Source organism: Podarcis melisellensis (genome assembly GCF_964234715.1).
Source record: "Podarcis melisellensis genome assembly, chromosome: 8".
Lineage (NCBI taxonomy): Eukaryota > Metazoa > Chordata > Lepidosauria > Squamata > Lacertidae > Podarcis > Podarcis melisellensis.
The window spans coordinates 30,466,200-30,485,132 of NC_138540.1; the positions used below are offsets into that span (position 1 = coordinate 30,466,200).

Below are 18,933 nucleotides of genomic sequence, written 5' to 3' on the forward strand. Positions count from 1 at the left end.
CTGTATGAGACAGGCACGCATTGTGTTCACACATTATGTTTTCCTGTGTGCGCTTGAAACATCCTAGGTGTGCACCTAAAAATACAAAGTGTAAAATAGCTTTACAAGCCCATCACATCGAGCACTTGGAGACTAAAATGCAAAACTTGCCAGTGGCAGTACTTGATGGCTTATGGCTGCAGGGAGGGGTAGCTGATACCAGACTTGGTTCAAGACTCACTGTGGGTGTATTGCTTGGTATTATTTCTCCTAAGAGCATAAGATGGTGCATTTATCTCCCCTTGCTTTTGAGGCCAAGTGCATGGAAACGCTTAGGCTAGGGTGTTTGTGTACATGTGCTCTGTCAGGTATATTTTGCTTACCCAGGACGTGTCCAACGTAGACAAAAATAACGCCTGATTTTCATTGTAGCCCTTCTCTCCCTCAACCTTTCAGATCACTTATTCTCTGCTACCTGACCGCAGCGGCGACTACACGTTCTTCCGCTTGGATTCGAAAACGGGTTCCATCTATACCGCCTCCGTGTTTGACAGGGAAAAGAAGGCATCGTACCTCTTGGAAGTCAAGTCCACAGATGGCTCAGAATCAGCTCGCCCTGGAAAGCACGGCCAGCCAAATACCGGTGAGGTGTAGTGGTGGAAACACTTGTGGCATCCATTTTTCTTTTTGTTACATGTTTCTCTGAAATTGGTTTTGGCACTAAAGCAGCACCTCGGCTGCCCTGACTGATGGTCTTTGTCAGGAGAGAGATGGGGAGGAGAAATACAGTTTTGATGGTTCTTCTTGCCCTGTCTGTGGCTTGTGGCACCACTGGAGATGGTGTTCTTCTTTAGCGACTCAAGGAGGTGGGAATGGGAGGTCCTGTACTATGGTGGCCCCACTCCAAGGCGGCTGCCAGAAAGTAGGACAAGGAGATGGTTGCTTGGCTCCCTGGTTTTTGAGCCAACCCAACTTGAACAGGAAATAACTTAGTTATCTGTAAAGCTCTATAAGGCTTAGGCCCTGGCTATCTGTATTCTCCCATACAAACCTGCTTGGACTCTGATATTTTGGGGGAGGCCCTTCTCTTAGTCCTCTTCCCCCTCAGAGGGGGAGAAGGCCTTCTTGATGGCTGCTCCGACTTTGGAACTCCCTTCCTAGAGAAGCTAGACTGGCTTCATCATTCTCCTTCTGATGGCAAGTGACAACCGTTTATTCCAACGGGCTTTTTTTTGGAATTGACTGTTTTGAAAGGAGAGTCCTTTTGAATGGAGCTGTGCTGCTTTCATTATCTGAATTTTAATAGATTTCTTTTTCATTCTATTAGAGTTTAATTGCTTTTAAACAATCGCCTTTTTATGTTTTTTTAACTTTCTGGATTTATTCCATGTGGTTTTGAGTAAGCCGCCTTGAGTGCCCGGTCTGGGAGATAGGTTGGATATAAATAAATAATCAAATTAGACTATAATCACTGGTGAACTTAGCTGTTCTGAAGCAAAGGGCTAAAACTCCGCACTATCGACTTTCAGGATAGGAAAGCGATAACAAAACATTTACAGTTCCCGTATTAGGCACCCGTTATTCACATGTTATCTGCTTAAACAAATGGGATGTGACATTCATGTGATATCCGAGCACTTTTTTTTTTTGAGTAATGTTAGTATTTTAAATTGTCCACAACCCTAAGGCTCTGTTGCTGTATTGTCTGCGCTATTCGTCTTCATTTAACGTGAGGCGAGACAGTTTCAGGAATTGCAGCTGACAGAAGTGGCACAGCTGAGTATTTTAATCTCTTGTTCCTCATCTCTCCAGACACCGCCTACGTGCGCATCTTTATCAGCGACGTCAACGACAACAAGCCCATATTCACCAAGAGTGTCTATGAAGTTAATGTGGAGGAAGACCAAGACGTGGGATCAACTGTCACCACTGTCAGCGCTAATGATGAAGACGAAGGTAAAAGCTTCGGGATTCCCGGTGGCGGCACCTGAAATATTAATGAGTTAATTTTTCCGGAGCATCGGGACCGTCTCGTGGCAGCTCCAGGAAGGGGGAAACGGGTCTTTTATCTCTCAACATTCCGTTTTGAGCTTGACAGGTGCTGAGCACCTCCTTTACGAAGCCCCCGCGAGGCCTTGGGGCAAATAATTATTTACTTTAGGCACATTAAACAAAGTTAGGGCTGGGGAAGGATGACTTTGGGTTTGCCATATGGCAGCGTGCATCTCTGATACGGGAAAGAGTGCAAGGAAGCTGGGGGAACATCAGGCAGGGCCCTTGAGCTTCGATGCAGTGATTAGATCTACTTTTCCGCAGTAAGCAATTTGCTTCTGAATGCTGCCCTTATGGCAGGGTACCTTCCAGATGTTGTTGGACTACAAGTCCCATCAACGCCTGCCAGCATGCCTGTCAGGGCCACCCAAGGTCCCAGCTCACAAGAGACCAAAGCCGAGTCCAGCTTATATACAGAAGCTTTTATTGAAGAACATTGTTAGCTTCACATCCGAGGCGCGTGGCCCCACGTCTGTTAGGCTTAGACCGCTGAAGTCCCCTCTGAATCAGTCCCGCCTCTACACCAGTTTAAGAGGCTTGTGCTGGACCACCTCTTCCTCTCCTTCCTTTTCCGCAGGGTCTTTCTGCCCCCCTGGGTTCCCTCCCTCCGGGATTCCCCAGAGGCTGAATCCTCTGACGCCTGCTCCCCCCTCCTTCTTGCTTTGGGACCAGGCTCCTCCTCCGGGCTCTCCTCACTTCCGCGCGCCTCCACATTTGAACTTGGCGCGCGTACGCTGCTTCTGACCTTCCTTTCGACAGTTACGCTGCTCCCGGTACTACTCTCCGCCCCTTCCGGCAGGACGTCTTGCCCCGATCTCCTTCCCCTCTCTGCTTCCTGCTCTGCTCCGTCTGACACACTGGTAGCTCCACCCCCTTCACTCCGTTCCGGCGGAGAAGCCGGTCCCGATCTCCAACTCCCACTGGGGGTTCCCCTGCTGCTGCCCTGCTCCTGACTACTCCCCCCTGTGGCTCCCCTTGGCCTGACCAGGGGCGCTCCCTTTTGGGAATCCTCCGATTCACTGGAAAGACTCATGGAAACCCTCGAGTCATTTTCATCCTCTTCCTCGTTGCCCTGGGATCCTTCCTCCTCGCTCTCAGTCTCCTCCCTCATCTGCGCCTCTCTCCCTGAACCCCTGACAATGCCCAATGGTCAGGCATGATGGGTGTTGCCGTTCACTAACATCCTGAGGGCAGCGCATTGGCTACCCCGCCTTACGGAATGTCAGGCAAAAAGGAGTGTCTCATCGTCACCTTCATCATCATGATCCTGGTTTTACAGAAAGCATATTTTCCATTTCCCCACTTTTAGGAACTAATGCAAAGTTAAGGTACCAGATAACAGCCGGAAACACCGGAGGAGCGTTTGATGTTGAACCAGAAACAGGAGTCGTCTTCATTGCGCAGTCACTAGATTACGAAGAAGCCCAGTTGTATGAACTCCACCTGTTGGCTTCTGATGGGAAATGGGAGGATTACGCCATTGTAATCATCAACGTCGTGAATAAAAACGACGAAGCTCCCGTTTTCTCTCTCAATGAATATTACGGAAGTGTGATTGAGGAACTGGATGGCCTTCCGGTCTTCGTTCTTCAGGTATATTGGGAATGGCTCATCCAAATAAGATACAGATAGGTCGCCGTGTTGGTCTGCCATAGTCAAAACAAAAAAAAAATTCTTCCAGTAGCACCTTAAAGACCGACTAAGTTAGTTCTTGGTATGAGCTTTCGTGTGCATGCAAATAAGAGTGAGCGGTTACAGTGCACCAAAAGTTGGTGTGACACAGTCCCACTTAGTTGGTGCGACACAGTCCCACTTAGTTGCTCATGTTCCAGGTGCAGAAGCCAGTGCCTTAATACCTGTCTGTACCTGGCTTCAACTCTTTGGTTACTCCTCCCTGGAGTGCACAGGATGCCTGGTTGTGGTGCAGCAGTTCACAAACCGGGCTGGGCTCAACCAACGACCTCATGGTTCTTTATAGTTGTGTTTTCAATGCTGTTTGGTATTTTGACTTGATAGCTGCTTTGAAAATAGGTGGGATAAAAGCTTTTTTTAAAATAAAAACAAGTAAACTTTTATCTCGCCTACTTTCCAAGGAACTCAAGGTGGCTATCAAGTCAAAGTACCTAAACGATATTGAAATTGCAAAACAATTCCCAAGGTAAATCAATGATAAAAGCCACAAAAATAAACCAAAATCCTCTGTCCCCAGGGCTGGGAGTCCTGTGGGCTTGCAGATGTGGACCACCAGCTCCCATCAGCCCCAGGCAGCATGGCCAATGGGCAGGGGTAATGGAAGTTGTAGTCCAGCAACTTTGAGAGGGTCTCCCATCTCTGAAACAAGGTGATGCGTAGACCAGTCTGTGGTGCTGCTAGAAACTGCAACCCAAAAGTGATTCATGGCTTTGCTGCTTGCTTAAAGTGGCTGCCCCTAGTAGTGACCCAGCCCTTAGTCGGCCTGTTTGTTGGTGGCAACTTGGTTGGGGTTCTCAGCTGTGCACCTGGGGTTTCCTGTTTCCAATACAGAAGGGTAGAATGATGGCCAATTTCTTCTTCTGCCAACAGATAAATCTGGGCATTTGCACAGGTTGCACCTTAACAAACTGATTCCATTGATGTGCACGGATTACATTCTTGCCAATTTCCTAAATCTAGAACTTGAATCAGGTTGCTTTGTGACGATAATGTGGCTCTGATTCTCACCTTCTTAGATATGCTGGTGCTCCATATGCAATCTGAATGCCAGATGCTTATTTAGGATAATAGCTTCAGTTTGAAAGATGCTGCCGCCAGCATTTGATAAGGATACCGTTTGTTTTCAGCCTATACATAGTACATTGTTTTTATTTGTAGTTCTGTGTTGATATATGATGCTGAATTTATGATCTGTGGTTACTTGATCTATGCATCTTAAACTTTGTTCTCCATAGGTTGTAGCAAATGATCCTGATAGCATCTTGGATGGAGGTGATCTGAGATACTCCTTGCATGGACATGGGGCAGATGATGTATTTGCTATCGATGAGAACACAGGCAGCATTTATTCCCAGAAAATGTTAGACCGGGAAGAGCGAGCCCTTTGGAGATTTGTTGTGCTGGCAACGGATGAAGGAGGGGAAGGGCTTACTGGCTTTGCAGATGTGATTATAAACATCTGGGATATAAACGATAATGCCCCTGTGTTCACCTGCATGCCCAGTGATTGCAACGGGAGTGTCTTTGAAAGCTCACCTGAAGACACGTTCGTCATGGAGATGACAGCTGTAGACTTGGATGACCCGAACGTGGGTCTCAATGCAATTGTGACTTACCGTATAATTGAGAGTGTGAAAAATGACTTGGATATGGACTTGTTCAAAATCAATCCAAGTACGGGCAACATCTATGTGGCGGAAGGGATGTTGGACAGAGAAAAGATGGAAAAATATTTCCTTATCGTTGAAGCAAAAGATGGTGGAGGACTGGCGGGGACAGGCACAGCAACCATCTGGGTTGCAGATATAAACGATCATATCCCTAGCTTCACGCAGGAAGTTTGGCATACTGTAATACCTGAAACCATTGCCGTCAACTCAGAGGTTCTGGAAGTTTCAGCAACTGATGAAGACAGCGGAGAAAACGCTCACTTGACATTCAGCATTATTGGTGGGGATCCAGAACAGAAGTTTTACATTGAAAGCCACAAGGAAGGCCACCACGCTACCATCAGGCTGAAAAAGGCCTTGGATTATGAGCAAATCCACGAAAGGTGGTTCAACCTTACAATCAAGGTGGAAGACCTAGATTTCTCCAGCACTGCCTTTTGCTTGATCGAAGTAGAAGACCGTAATGACCACAAGCCGGTTTTCAGTTCTCAATTTGTCCAGCTGAGCCCTTTCTTTGAAAACATACCTGTGGGAACCACCATAATCACCGTGACGGCCACGGACGAGGATTCTGGTTTGAATGGGGATACTGAATATTCCATCCAGGTGGATTCTGATCCGGCTGGACAATTTGCAATAGACCAGGACGGCCACGTGACTGTGGCCAAACCACTGGATCGCGAGGTCATTCAGGAGTACCGTCTAATAATACAGGCTTCTGATCAAGGCCTACCTGCCCAAACAGGAAGTGTTACGGTATTGGTTGCCTTGCTGGATGTCAATGACAATGGGCCAAGGTTTGAGGCCCCATATATGCCTGTGGTCTGGGAAAATATGCCAGGGCCTCAGCTGGTTTCCATGAGCCCTGCGTCTCCTCTCCTTTGGGCTTTTGACCCAGACAGTGATGAGAATGGGCCACCTTTTATGTTTTTCTTGCCACCAGATTATCAGAATTCTTTGGATTTCTCTCTTACCGACAATGGAAATAATACTGCAACGATCACCGCTCTGAGGTCCTTTGACAGAGAGAAGCAGAAGCTGTTCCACCTCCCCATTATTATAACCGATAGTGGGAGCCCCCCTGTGAGTTCCACAAACATATTGACCATAACTATTGGTGACGAAAATGACAACAGCCATGAAGCTGGCCATAAAGTGATCTATGTTTATGTACACAGAGGTGGGTATCGCATAAACTATGGGCATATTTGTACAGATGTCTTGACATGCTTCAACTGTCATCTCCTCTCCTATAGTCAGAGGAGCTTAAATAGAGAGCCAGTTTACACTAGGGCTGGTCAGAAATGACCACGAGGAATTCAGAAACATTTTACCCAGCTTGCAATTTGCAGTTTGAATCCCCGTCTTTTTCTTTTCTCCTTTCAGTGGAGTGGAGAATCAGAGTTCCAACAGGATAAGTGGGCACCATTTTTATGTGTGTTTTTGGAAAATAAAAATGGCTTCCACAGTGAAAAAGGACTTTGCCATTCACTGGGACCGCCATTATAGCAGTTTGATCATATATGTTCAGGTCAAAGCTTGGTAGGCAATGGGTGGGGTGGGTAGGAATTGTGCTTCCTCCTCAACATAGGCTAATGGATGACATTTTGGCTGACTGTTCCAGACTATTAACCAGCCCTGGAATGATTGGTCCAAACTAGCTGAATGACTGTGGCCAAATGAAAATTTCAACTTGTGGGTCATCCTTGCTAACAGCTTGTGAATGGGTGGCTGGATGGGGAGAATGAGAAAGATAAGTGACTGACTGAAACAGACTTATATCATGAAGGGTGAGAAATAGATGGGGAAATTGAAAATGTCCTGGTGGTGCAGATTTGAGTTGCAGCAAGCAAGCTGCTTCTCCTCACCACAGTAGGTACTATTAAAAGAACAACTGGTTTTCAATGACTGTTTCTGACCTGGAAAGGGATTTGATGCCTCTTTCCACCTAAGGAAAGATTCTGTTAGTTGCAGCCATGATGCTTCTTCCTATAAATCCTAAACTGAAGAGATGGAAAACATTCTGTACATGCTCAGTGTGAAATGGCAAAGATTTTATATGTTTCATTTATTTAAAAGGCCCTTTGTAGCAATTTGCAAGGCAGCACGCAAACCCCATGTGCGATCAGCTAAAGCAGGCATCCCCAAACTCGGCCCTCCAGATGTTTTGGGACTACAGTTCCCATCATCCCTGACCACTGGTCCTGTTATGATGGGAGTTGTAGTCCCAAAACATCTGGAGGGCCAAGTTTGGAGATGCCGGAGCTAAAGGGTGGAGCAGGGGAGTAACACTCCAAATGCTTACTTCATTTTTTAAAAAAGTGAACATTGTGTCGATGGCAAAGATCTGCAGTGTGTCTGTTCAGAAACAAATGCAGTTCAATCCAAATGGGCTTCCTCCCAAGCAGGCAAGGTGATTCAGAATAACGAAATAATGTCACCCTGCATGCATTTGATATTGCAAAGTAATTTGTGCAGTCTGCAGGCAGAAGCGGTTGTCCTGAGCACAGGTTACATAGAACTGCCTCCTCCTGTGTTGCCTAGGCAATCAGACAAAGCAAGCTGCTAGCTTTCATATTACTTTTGTCCTCATTAGCCAGTTCCCTCAGGCAAGGACTCTTCCGTGCCCTTTCCCCCACTTTTTTTTTGCTGATTAGAACCAGCAAAACAGCAGGGGATTTCCTAAACAACATGGAATCAAGTTTGGCAAATCCATAGGAATGCTTTCCCTCGAATTAGAATCTCTGGGGTTGTATCCGGTGCTAACTTCTACTCTTGAGTTTCCCCATTGAAATGAATGGCCACAACTCATTTAGGCCTGTTAACGCCACTTTGAAACAGGAACAAGCTTCTAGAGCTTATGGTTATGAAGTCTTGTGTTCTGGTCCGGTGCCAGATCCCACAGAGAAAGAGGCAAGTGAGCAACTTGCTTAGAGGCAGGTTGGGAGGGAAACTGGGGCCTTTTAAGCATCTTGTCTCCAGATGTCCCTCCTCCAGGCTCCACCCCCTTGCGGAGAACTACAGAGCTTTAAAGGGCCAACCCTCTGTCAGAGCTCCTCCTCCACCCCATTGCCCCCCTCCTGGTATGCTCCTTGCCCTGCTAGGCTGGTGACGTGGGCTGGGAGACATCTGGTTCTTTGTACTTAGTGGGAGGTTTCTGTGAGGGTCCAGGCACTAGGCCCTGGCAGTTTGAGAGGTTCCTGCCCAGCTGCTTCAGGCGCCCTTGTATCCCTATATTATGCAGTCAGCTCTGAGCCCTGCTCCCCTTCTGTTGTCCATGCAGCCTCTAACTTTGTGCTTGGATCTTCATCTTCTTTCGTCTTTGGCGATCACTCTTAGCCGAGTAAGAGTGTCTTCCATAAACATGGTTTTAACAGTTGAGTCCGTAAGTGATTGTGGAGACCAATTCTGGATCCACACGTCTTTCCACAGTGGGGACATAGGTTTCCAGGCAGGAGCTGATCACGGTCTGGGTCACTGCTAGATTCAAGGGCCATGAAGTGCAGATGAATGGAAAAGGTTGTGTGGCAGTGGCTGGTCAAATCTCAGAGATGGGGAGAATGAGGTGTATAGTAAAAATACAAATTGGGATTTTGCTGAGCTGGACCAAGTTGCTATCTACTCCAGCTAGCAGCTCCTCTCCTAGAATTTGGGCTGAGTTTTCCCCTGTTCCTGTTCTCAGAAAGCCTTTTAAATTGGAGAAAGCAGGGACTGAACCTGGGATGGTACGCAGAGCCGTTGCTATAGAGCTGCACTCTTCATTGTTGCTCTACTTTCTTCCGCTATTTGCATTTGAGGGACAAAACCCACAAATGCAGGTGTTCTCTCTCTCTTTTTGCAATATATTCAAGCACTAGAAATCAGCTTTATCTGGGGAAGAGTTTTTAGTTAGCTCTGCACAGAAATCTTATTTTATTTAATTGAAGACCAGAGCGTGCCCAATCCTATATATGCAGTATTTGTGGACGAGCTTCCCAGCTGCACTTACATGAAAGATCAGAGTACTTGCTATTGCATTACTTGAAACGTCTTGGATCATAACCTTTGTGAAAGCCAAGCAGCAATAAAAGTGACAAATGCAGCAATAAATGCTCTGGGATATCAAGCTCCTCGGGAAAAAAAGGGGAAAAAATTAATGCAGATTTATTATAATTTATCTCAACAGGAAAATGGTCGACAACGGTGCTTGGGGAAGTGTTTGCACCCGACCAGGATGACTGGGACAATAAAACATTTGTCTCTGAAGGAAAAATGCACAAGTGAGGATTGTATTTGTGTCAAGCAGAGCAATATTTAATATTTATGCTTCTGTAATTATTTTCTTACGTTTTGTTATGTGTGCTTTGTATATATAAAGCCTAGATTATTGCTTGGTACGGAGATGGCAATCTATTAAACTTGCACTTGCCATTTATTGCGGGTTACAATTGGGACAATCTGTCGTGTCACTGATGCAGCCGCATTTGCGCCATGAAATACTGAGACCCCCTTTATCAAAGGTGTGAAGCAGGATTAAGGCAGGGCACCGTATGTATAGCACCCCAGCATTTTGCACGGCAGTTGTGTGTCCCCCCACATCAAGGTTGGCAGAAGTGTGAATATAAAATAAAAAAATTCCTTCCAGTAGCACCTTAGAGACCAACTAAGTTTGTTATTGGTATGAACTTTCGTGTGCATGCACACTTCTTCAGATACCCGCACACAAAAGCTCATACCAATAACAAACTTAGTTGGTCTCTAAGGTGCTACTGGAAGGATTTTTTTTAAATTTTGTTTTGACTACAGCAGACCAACACGGCTACCTACCTGTAACTAGAAGTGTGAATGACAAATGTGCATCCTTCAACATTCAAATAATACATGCTTTGTGGAGCCACACCCATCAGTGATCCCAATGAATGTCCTTGAGTGTTTAAGAAGGCATGTTGGCCCTCTGCCGGAAGCCAGGTCTGATATCAGCAGGGCATCGGCTGAGGACCACCTCCCAGCAAAAGGCCCATTGCCAGCCCCTGGAATCCTTGTTGGTGCTATTCCGTCTCCTGGCTCTTGCCTGCCATCTCTGAATTTGCAAATGCTCACCCCTTCTTGGCCAGGGACGGGGTCCTTTGGAGCAACTTGCCAGTGGGCAAAAGTAGGAAGAGCAAGGAACATAAATGTTACCTTTGTAAAGGGGGCCAGTTTCTGTATCCTCTTTCTCTCTCCCACCCCCAGTCCTTCATTCAGGGAAACGAGAGGCATTATCAGAATTCAAGGACAAATTCCAGTCAGGCAAAAACACTCAAGGAAGGGTGCAAAGCAAGGGTTAGTGAGGGGTGCAGTGTAGGGAGAACCTGAAGGGCCAGAAAGAGAGGCATGGACTCTTGCAGTTCCCTAGTCTTCCCCTGGGCAGCGGAGATGTAGATGTTACGTAATTTGGGTATGTGGATGATACGTTAATGTAAGTAAAATCTACATTGAGGAAGTAGAGCTTCTCCTCCATCCAGTTGCCTCTGCAGCAGTAATCCTTGTCAAGAAGACATTGACATCAGAATTGGTCACTGCTTAGCCACAGAGAAGATACGGAAGCAAAATCAGGTGCAGGGAGGCACACCTTCCACTTAAATCTTCCAGTGTTAACAAGAACCAGAGAACGCAGCTAAATAAATGCCCCTAGAATGTTTAAATAAATTTGGCCCGGGTGATAATGGTGCCCCTTGAGAATGAAGCGTGTTGCCCATGAGACATTTTACTGATTGCAGAGCATGAGTGTGTGTTTTGTGGTTCAAGATCTTTCAGGTTGAATCAAAGGACTGGCTCTCTGCTTATGGTGGATAATGCTCCTCAGGGAACGTACGAGTTTAAAATCAGAGTGTCAGATGGAATCTGGCCTGACGTTCTAGCAACTGTGCAGATACATGTCAAAGAGATAGAAAACGAAGCCATTCGGAACTCGGCGACCGTACGCCTGGCAGGTTAGTTTTGTTTCGTCGGCTGAGTTTTGATTCCCATTGTGCGTAGAAACATCTTGCCTCTTACTGATCTCAGGGGGCTGAATTCTATTGGCAGAACAGCCTAGTCTGCTGGTGTTTTTTTTTTTTAAAGAATTGAGACATATTGATCATAGGTTTAAGGAAGCTGCGTTACGCCAACCAGGGTAAGGTACCTTATTTAGATAGACAGAAAAACCCATATTTCTTCCTGGGGTCACATACAACAAATTTCACTTTTTTTGCCTTTGCACAGTAGACTATTTTCTACAAGCACTCAGACTCACCCCTCTGTCCTCCATCCCGGGCAGGAGAAAAGGCCAAGGAAGGAGGGTTGGCAAGGGGTGTGGCCTAGGGAGAGGGGTGTGGCTGGGGAGAATCCCGAGAGCCAGGTAGAGAGACCTAGAGGGCAGTATTTGGTTTCTGGGGGGCCTGAGGTTCCCCATTTAGGGACTCTCCATAAATATTTCCCAGCCCTAACTGGAGAGGCCATTGGGGCTTGGACCTGAGACTTTCCCATGCATCTGCCCCAGAGCTGTAGGTCCTCACCAAAGATTCCCTTCAGCCGTTTGCTTTCTCTTTACCTAATGTGGCTTTTTTGGGGGGGGGGGGTTTGCATAATTTGTAATAATTGAGTTAAAAATAACACAACTTACTGAACAACATGTGCACAGGAATTTGTTGTGAACCACTTTACAAGAGTACTATCAGGAAGCTGTTTTGTTCCCATTCTTTGTTGTTTTAACGGGTCTGTGATCGTATAATGTATGAAAGAAAGGCAACTAGCGGGAAGAGCTATTTTGTCAGAGAGAGAGAGAGAGAGAGAGCTTATGTGCGTGTTGAGTCTCTGGCATTTCCAGGAATGGCTAGGAGAGACTCTAGTATGAAACCCCCAGAGAGCTGCTGCCAGTTAGTGTATGCAGTACTAAGCAAGGTGGTATGACTGGGTATAAGGCAGCTTCCTATGTTCCTAGATGTGAAATGGACCTTAGCCAGGTTGCAGTGAAAGCCAGTGAGAGAGCCAGTATGGTGTAATGGTTAGAGTGCTGGGCTATGAGCAAGGAGAGTGTGGTTCAAATCTCCAGGTTGACCCTTTAACCCAGGGGTCAGTAAACTTTTTCAGCAGGGGGCCGGTCCACTGTCCCTCAGACCTTGGGGGGGGGGCGGACTATATTTTGAAGGAAAAAAAATGAATGAATTCCTATGCTCCACAAATAACACAGAGATGCATTTTAAATAAAAGCACACATTCTGCTCATGTAAAAACACGCTGATTCCCGTCACGGACCTGGATTTAGAAGGTGATTGGGCCGGATCTGGCCCCCGGGCCTTAGTTTGCCTACCCATGCTCTAACCTGTAAGGCTAAAATGGGGCTTGGAGGAACCATGTACGTTGCCACGAGTTCCTTGGGAAAAGGGAAGGAAGTGTAAAAATAGCTTTAAATATAGTTGGTTTTATGGTACATTTTTATTCTTTTATTGTCCCGTTTTCTGAGGATTGTTTTTATGTGCACTGCTTAGAAATGGAAACAAGTGTGTGTGTGTGTGTGTGTGTGTCAAATAAACATATATGAAGTAGTTAACTGCATGTCTTGAGACTCTTAGACCGATAAGCTGGTTTTGTTTTTAAACCACTCATCTCCATATCAGACATGACTGCAGAAGAGTTCATAAGGAAGGATGAGCCTGAGGAGAGCAGGCACGACAAGTTTAAGGATCTTCTGGCAGGCATCTTCTCGGTCCGCCTTGAGGACATCGTTGTTTTCAGCGTGACAAATATAGACGGGAGACAGACTGATGTGAGATTTGCAGTTCAAAATGGCTCCTCCTATTACAGGCCAGAGAAACTGCTGGGACAGGTAGCTGCCTTCAAAAGCAAGGTGAGGCTGCAACCCGTCTGCCGTCTGGGCTGATATGATGTTGGCTGACGTGCAAGTCCCTTCAGGGTGCAAGACAGAATCCCATTGACTCCAGAGGAAATGTATCGCAACCCAGTGGACTGTCACGGGGAGAAAGGCTTGTGGATGGAGCAAACGTATTTTTTAGAGTGGGAAGCTGCCTTGTTCCAGCTCAGACGATTAGTCCATGTAGGGATTGGAAGCTTACAGCCCTCCAGACATTGTTAGAGAACAGCTCCCAACACCCCTGGCCACTGGCCATGCTGGCTGGGGTTGATGGGAGTGGAGATGCCAGGGATTGAATCCAGGGCTTTTCGGCATGTGCTCTACTACATCTGTGGCCTTTCCAAAAGTCACATGGAAGATGGAACCAGCTTGTTTTTTTTGCTGCTCCGGAGGGGAGGCCTCTGGTATGCAGGCTAAGACCCTACCTGCCCACAGACTGTTTCACCAGAGTGGTGCATGCCCTGGTTAACTCTCACTTGGACTACTGCAGTGTGCTCTATGTGGGGCTACCTTTGAAGGTGACCCAGAAACTACAACTTATCCAGAATGTGGCAGCTAAACTGATGACTGGGACCATATAACACTGGTCCTGAAAGACCTACATTGGCTCCCAGTATGTTTCTGAGCACAATTCAAAGTGTTGGCGCTGACCTTTAAAGCCTGAAACAGCCTCAACCCAGTATACCTGAAGGAGTATCTCCACCCTCATTGTTCTGCCCGGACACTGTGGTCCAGCGCCGAGGGCCTTCTGGTAGTTCCCTTGCTGCGAGAAGTAACGTTACAGGGAACCAGGCAGAGGGCCTTCTTGGTAGTGGCGCCCGCCTGTGGAACGCCCTCCCATCAGATGTCAAGGAAATAAACAACTATCTGATTTTTAGAAGGCAACCCTGTTTAGGGAAGTTTTTATTGTTTGATGTTTTATTGTGTTTTTAATATTCTGTTGGGAGCTGCCCAGAGTGGCTGGGGAAACCCAGCCAGATGGTATAAATATTATTATTGTTGTTGTTGTTGTTGTTGTTGTTGTTGTTGTTGTTGTTGTTGTTACCATTAGATTCTTTCTTTTTTAAAACTTTATTCCAAAACCAAAAAAAGAATTACAAACATCCAATTCAAAATCCATATTCGTTTTGTAACATAAGCCTGTTACATAGTTGACTAAATTAAAATATTTCATTAGATTCAAATTGCAAGAAAGGAGATTCTGACTAAACATTTGGAAGAACTTTCTGGCAGTAAGAGCCATTAGGCAGTGGAATACACTCCCTCTGGAAGATGGCAGATTTTCCTTCACTGGAGGTTTTAAAGCAGGGGTCAGATGACCATCTGCCAGGGCTTCTTTAGCTTCATCTCCTGCTCTGCAGAGCATTGGGTGGATGGGCCCCTTCCAGCTCTACAAATCTAAGTGTTGCAATCAGAACATGAGGACACGTGTTCAGTGACGACAAACGTTTATGTTGTAGACGCAGAAAACTGACTGGGAGGATTGGGAAGCCCTTTTTGCTAAGCAGTGTGGCGGCTGTTTGTCCCTTTAGATCCAGCTGGCTTTAGGAGTGAACGTTTCTCAGGTTGATGTGGATGAATGCCACAGGACAGACTGCAGCGGCAGCAGCGGGTGCGTGAACTACATCACGGTGAGTGACATCCCCACAGTGATGGACACCGGAAGTGTGTCACTTGTCTCCATAACAACCAGCGTCAGCGCCGTCTGCACCTGTGCAGCTAGAGAGAGAGTCCACCGGTCATGTAGCTCGTACTCTCACAACCCCTGTTTCAATGGAGGAACTTGCATTGACATGCTGAATGGTTACAGGTGAGAAAAGACTCTGTTTCGCACATTCCCCACCCCTCTTGTTTTCCTCTTGTAAGAAGTCAAGCTATAAAACTACTGTGTTAAAAAGGGAGGGGGGGAGTGCATGGACCATTTAAGAGGTCCTTCTTTTCTTTTCTTTTCTTTCTTTCTTTCTTTCTTTCTTTCTTTCTTTCTTTCTTTCTTTCTTTCTTTCTTTCTTTCTTTCTTTAACTTTATTGACCATTTTTAAAATAATTGCCTAACCACATAAAGTCTTGCCTTCCGAGACAAATGCATGTATGTGATGTTCAGCCTTGTATGCAGTCCATCCACATGGCATCAGAACAAAGCTGGGGGACCTTTTACATTTCAGATTAAGCTCACACCCACAGGGTATACTTAAATCTAAACTGCTAAGATAATTTCTCCATAGTGGCTGCTGTGACTGAGACGGAAGGGAGATTACTGTATTATTGTTAATAAATTATATAAAATCATACAAATCCTTGTTCTTTAAGCCTTCAGTCCTCTCTGCCCTCCTTCCCTCTCTCCTTCCTCTGTTGTCTTCCTTGTGTCTGTTTTTAGATTGTAAGTCCCTCAGGTCAGGGACCTGCCTCGTCATTCTTTGCAAAGTGCCGTGTATGTGTGAATAGTAATAATGAATGCTTTATAAATAAAAGTTTACTCTTTTGCTTTTGTTTGTTTCAGGTGCCATTGTTCTGCTTCGTTTCATGGAGCAGATTGCCAGCAGACACAGCACAGTTTCCATGGAAATGGCTATGCCTGGTTCCGCCCCATCAGACCTTGCTTTGAGAGCTCCCTCTCCCTCGAGTTTATTACCGATGTTCCAGATGGGCTTTTGCTATACAATGGCCCCCTGTCAGATTCGGGACCTGGGAACTCAGAAAACTTCATTGCAATAGGTATTTGCATTTGATTGGTGAACCTCACATTGCCCACAGAAACACACAATTACAGGGGTTGCAGGGAGATCATCGCGACAATACCAAGTGATGTTGCTCATCTGTTTATCACAGCTATTTAATTCATTCAGACAGGCAGGTTGTATGATGGTAAGCTGTCAAGTTTTATTTATTTATTAACTACATTTATATAGGTAAAGGTAAAGGGACCCCTGACCATTAGGTCCAGTCGCGGATGACTCTGGCGTTGCGGCACTCATCTCACTTATTGGCCAAGGGAGCCGGCGTTCAGCTTCTGGGTCATGTGGCCAGCATGACTAAGCCGCTTCTGGCAAACCAGAGCAGTGCATGGAAATGCCGTTTACCTTCCCGCCAGAGTGGTACCTATTTATCTACTTGCACTTTTGTGCTTTCGAACTGCTAGGTTGGCAGGAGCAGGGACCGGGCAACGGGAGCTCACCCTGTTGCAGGGATTTGAACCGCTGACCTTCTGATCGGCAAGCCCTAGGCTCTGTGGTTTAACCCACAGCACCACCTGCGTCCTATTACATTTATATAGGCTGCCCAATAATATATATTTCCCTGGAGAGGAGGACAGATTCCTACATTGTGTGCCTGCCCCACTTTCCTTACCTTACTACATGTTCCTGGCCAAAAATGCTGTCTGCTTAAAAAAGCAGGGAGAGTTGAACAGCGGAAGGCACCTTTCCACGATTTTGTATGCATCTCCACCCCTGCTGTCCCCAGCAGGAGCACAATTTTTTCCTCTGCTTTGCCAACACACCCACGCAAACACATATGGAATTTGCAGCTCTTCTAGCAAAATACATGCCCATAACAAACTAATATAAAAAGAGGGTGCAATTCTTTGCTCCCTGGGAGGTTATTTAAGGTATTTAAGGACAGGTGTTTTACTTGATAATGATGAAGTGTTGCTAGGCAGTATCTTGGATTGTTTTTGAAGAGCTGAATCACATTTAAATCCCCCACAGACAAAATAGTATAAAAATGCACATTTGTTAGTCAAGAATGTTGTATACAGTGATACCTTGGTACTCGAATGACTTTGCTCCCAAACAAATCGGCTCCTGAACGCTGCAAACCTGGAAGTAAGTGTTCCAGTTCGTGAACGTTTTTTTGGAAGCCGAACGTCCGACGTGGCTTCTAATTGAGTGCAGTAAGTTCCTGCAGCCAATCGGAAGCTGCGCCTTGATTTTTGAGAACCAAGGTACTGCTGTACTGTGCCATAGAAGCAGGCAGTCCATGTCATATTTCCATATGTTCCAGGTCTATTCTCTCCTCTTTCCACACTTTTCTGTGATTTTTTTTCAAATGGCAGACAATAATATCTTTTTTGTTATGCGTTTTACCCTAAAACACACATTTTAATTTGAAATGCACATTTGTACACATTTTAAGCTAAAATAGGGATTTTATATGCCTTTGGGTATTTTTTTATTGCAAAAGGCAGTCCCAGCACCACCATGCTGCTTGTTGACATTAAACCTTAGCTTATTTTAACTATGGTTTACTGGGACATGTGAGCCAGTCCACTGTTCCTTTGGTATGAGATACAGATTTTTTGGGGGTGGGGGTGGCGTGACAAATCTGTACTTGTTTAGCACATGCACTTTAGCAGGGCTGCTTATGTTCCCTAATGGTATGCCAGTCCTTTAAAAAAAGACAATGGTTGCATATGCACATCATGGCAAACCATAGTGAATGGTTTGCTGTTAATGTGCAAAAGGCTCCCAGTTGGCTCCTCCCCAAACAAAACCGGGAGCAACAAACTATGAACTCTGACTGAGCATTGCATCCAACTTGGGGATTGGAATTTGTTTTGCTTCAAACTAACCATGATGGTGCTTCTTGGTCATGGTTTGTTTGAGTGAAACAAACCGCAACTCCCAGTTCTGCTGTATCTATGAGCAATGTGGTTTATTCTCCCTGTTTGTGTTAGGGGAGAAGCGAAGCGGAAGCAATCTCCCAAGTTCACGGTAACTGGTTCACTGTGACATGCAAGCAGGGCCACTGAATGATGTAGCGATGGGTGTTTTTAGTGCTTTCTGAGTGTGGCTTCTGGCTCATCTCTTGAGTTGAAGTCATCAAAGGGAAAACGAAGCAGACCTTCTGTCAAAAAGATGCCACTGGGAAGCATCTATTGCTTTGAGTATTTCAAATTATTTTGAGGCAGGTATTGCATGATTAATGAAGCCTTACTTCTTCAGGTTATTTTCACATGGCTTGCTGGAAATAGCAAATCTATTTTTGGGAAGATTGAATGAAAACTATAGTCACTTTCCTTCTTCTTTTCATAGTATTGTTAGGGTGCTTCCAACTGCCCCGTTTTTCGAGAATTCATCCTGGTTTGTTTGCAGGGGTGTTAGCTATATTTAATGAGCGTTCACTGGGATGTATTTGCAGGGAGGTTAGATGATGTTGCATGAAAGCAAGCGTTTTCCTCGCACCTTCAGTTGCTTCAGTCACTTCCTTTGTTGAAAGAAGGCTGATCTTTTGGGGGGGGGGTAAGACCACCCAACCAGCTATCCATAAAAGCACCTCCTGTGGAGCAGTGGGTCAGTGCATCTGGCTGTTAACCAGAAGTTGATGGTTTGAGGCAACCCAGGAATATCTGTGGGCAGGTTTTCAGGGGGGTTGGGGTCCCTTCCGATTCCACACAGTTCTATGATTCTGTTCTTGTGAAACCTGAATTTGCTTGTATGTGATTGAACCCCACCCTAAAAATAGCAGCAATCTGGTCACACCCTAAGTCGGTGTATGTAGGGTGTGACGGAATGTTTTATGTTGTCCCCGTCTCTCATATTACAGTTGTTGTCTCATAAGTGGCAGTGTTGAGCATCCAAATGGGAGGAGGCAAATTTGGGAACAACCCTGCAATCCCAACTCCCCCCTTAATTTGAGAGTAAGCCTCATTGAATTCAGTCTGACTTACTTCTA

The 18,933-nt window shown here is 45.8% G+C and overlaps 1 protein-coding gene across 2 annotated transcripts in view; it reads left to right on the plus strand.

Moving 5' to 3' along the window:
- The window catches only part of LOC309377073 (neural-cadherin-like), a 101,317-nt gene that overhangs the window by 51,231 nt on the left and 31,153 nt on the right, over positions 1-18,933 (plus strand). For both annotated transcript variants that reach the window (XM_081923973.1, XM_081923974.1), the window contains exons 15-23: positions 436-622; positions 1,792-1,935; positions 3,341-3,624; positions 4,959-6,573; positions 9,559-9,652; positions 11,160-11,344; positions 13,010-13,239; positions 14,796-15,073; positions 15,761-15,975. In XM_081923973.1, coding sequence (XP_081780099.1) covers positions 436-622; positions 1,792-1,935; positions 3,341-3,624; positions 4,959-6,573; positions 9,559-9,652; positions 11,160-11,344; positions 13,010-13,239; positions 14,796-15,073; positions 15,761-15,975 — 3,232 coding nt within the window. The remainder of the gene's footprint in view (positions 1-435; positions 623-1,791; positions 1,936-3,340; positions 3,625-4,958; positions 6,574-9,558; positions 9,653-11,159; positions 11,345-13,009; positions 13,240-14,795; positions 15,074-15,760; positions 15,976-18,933) is intronic.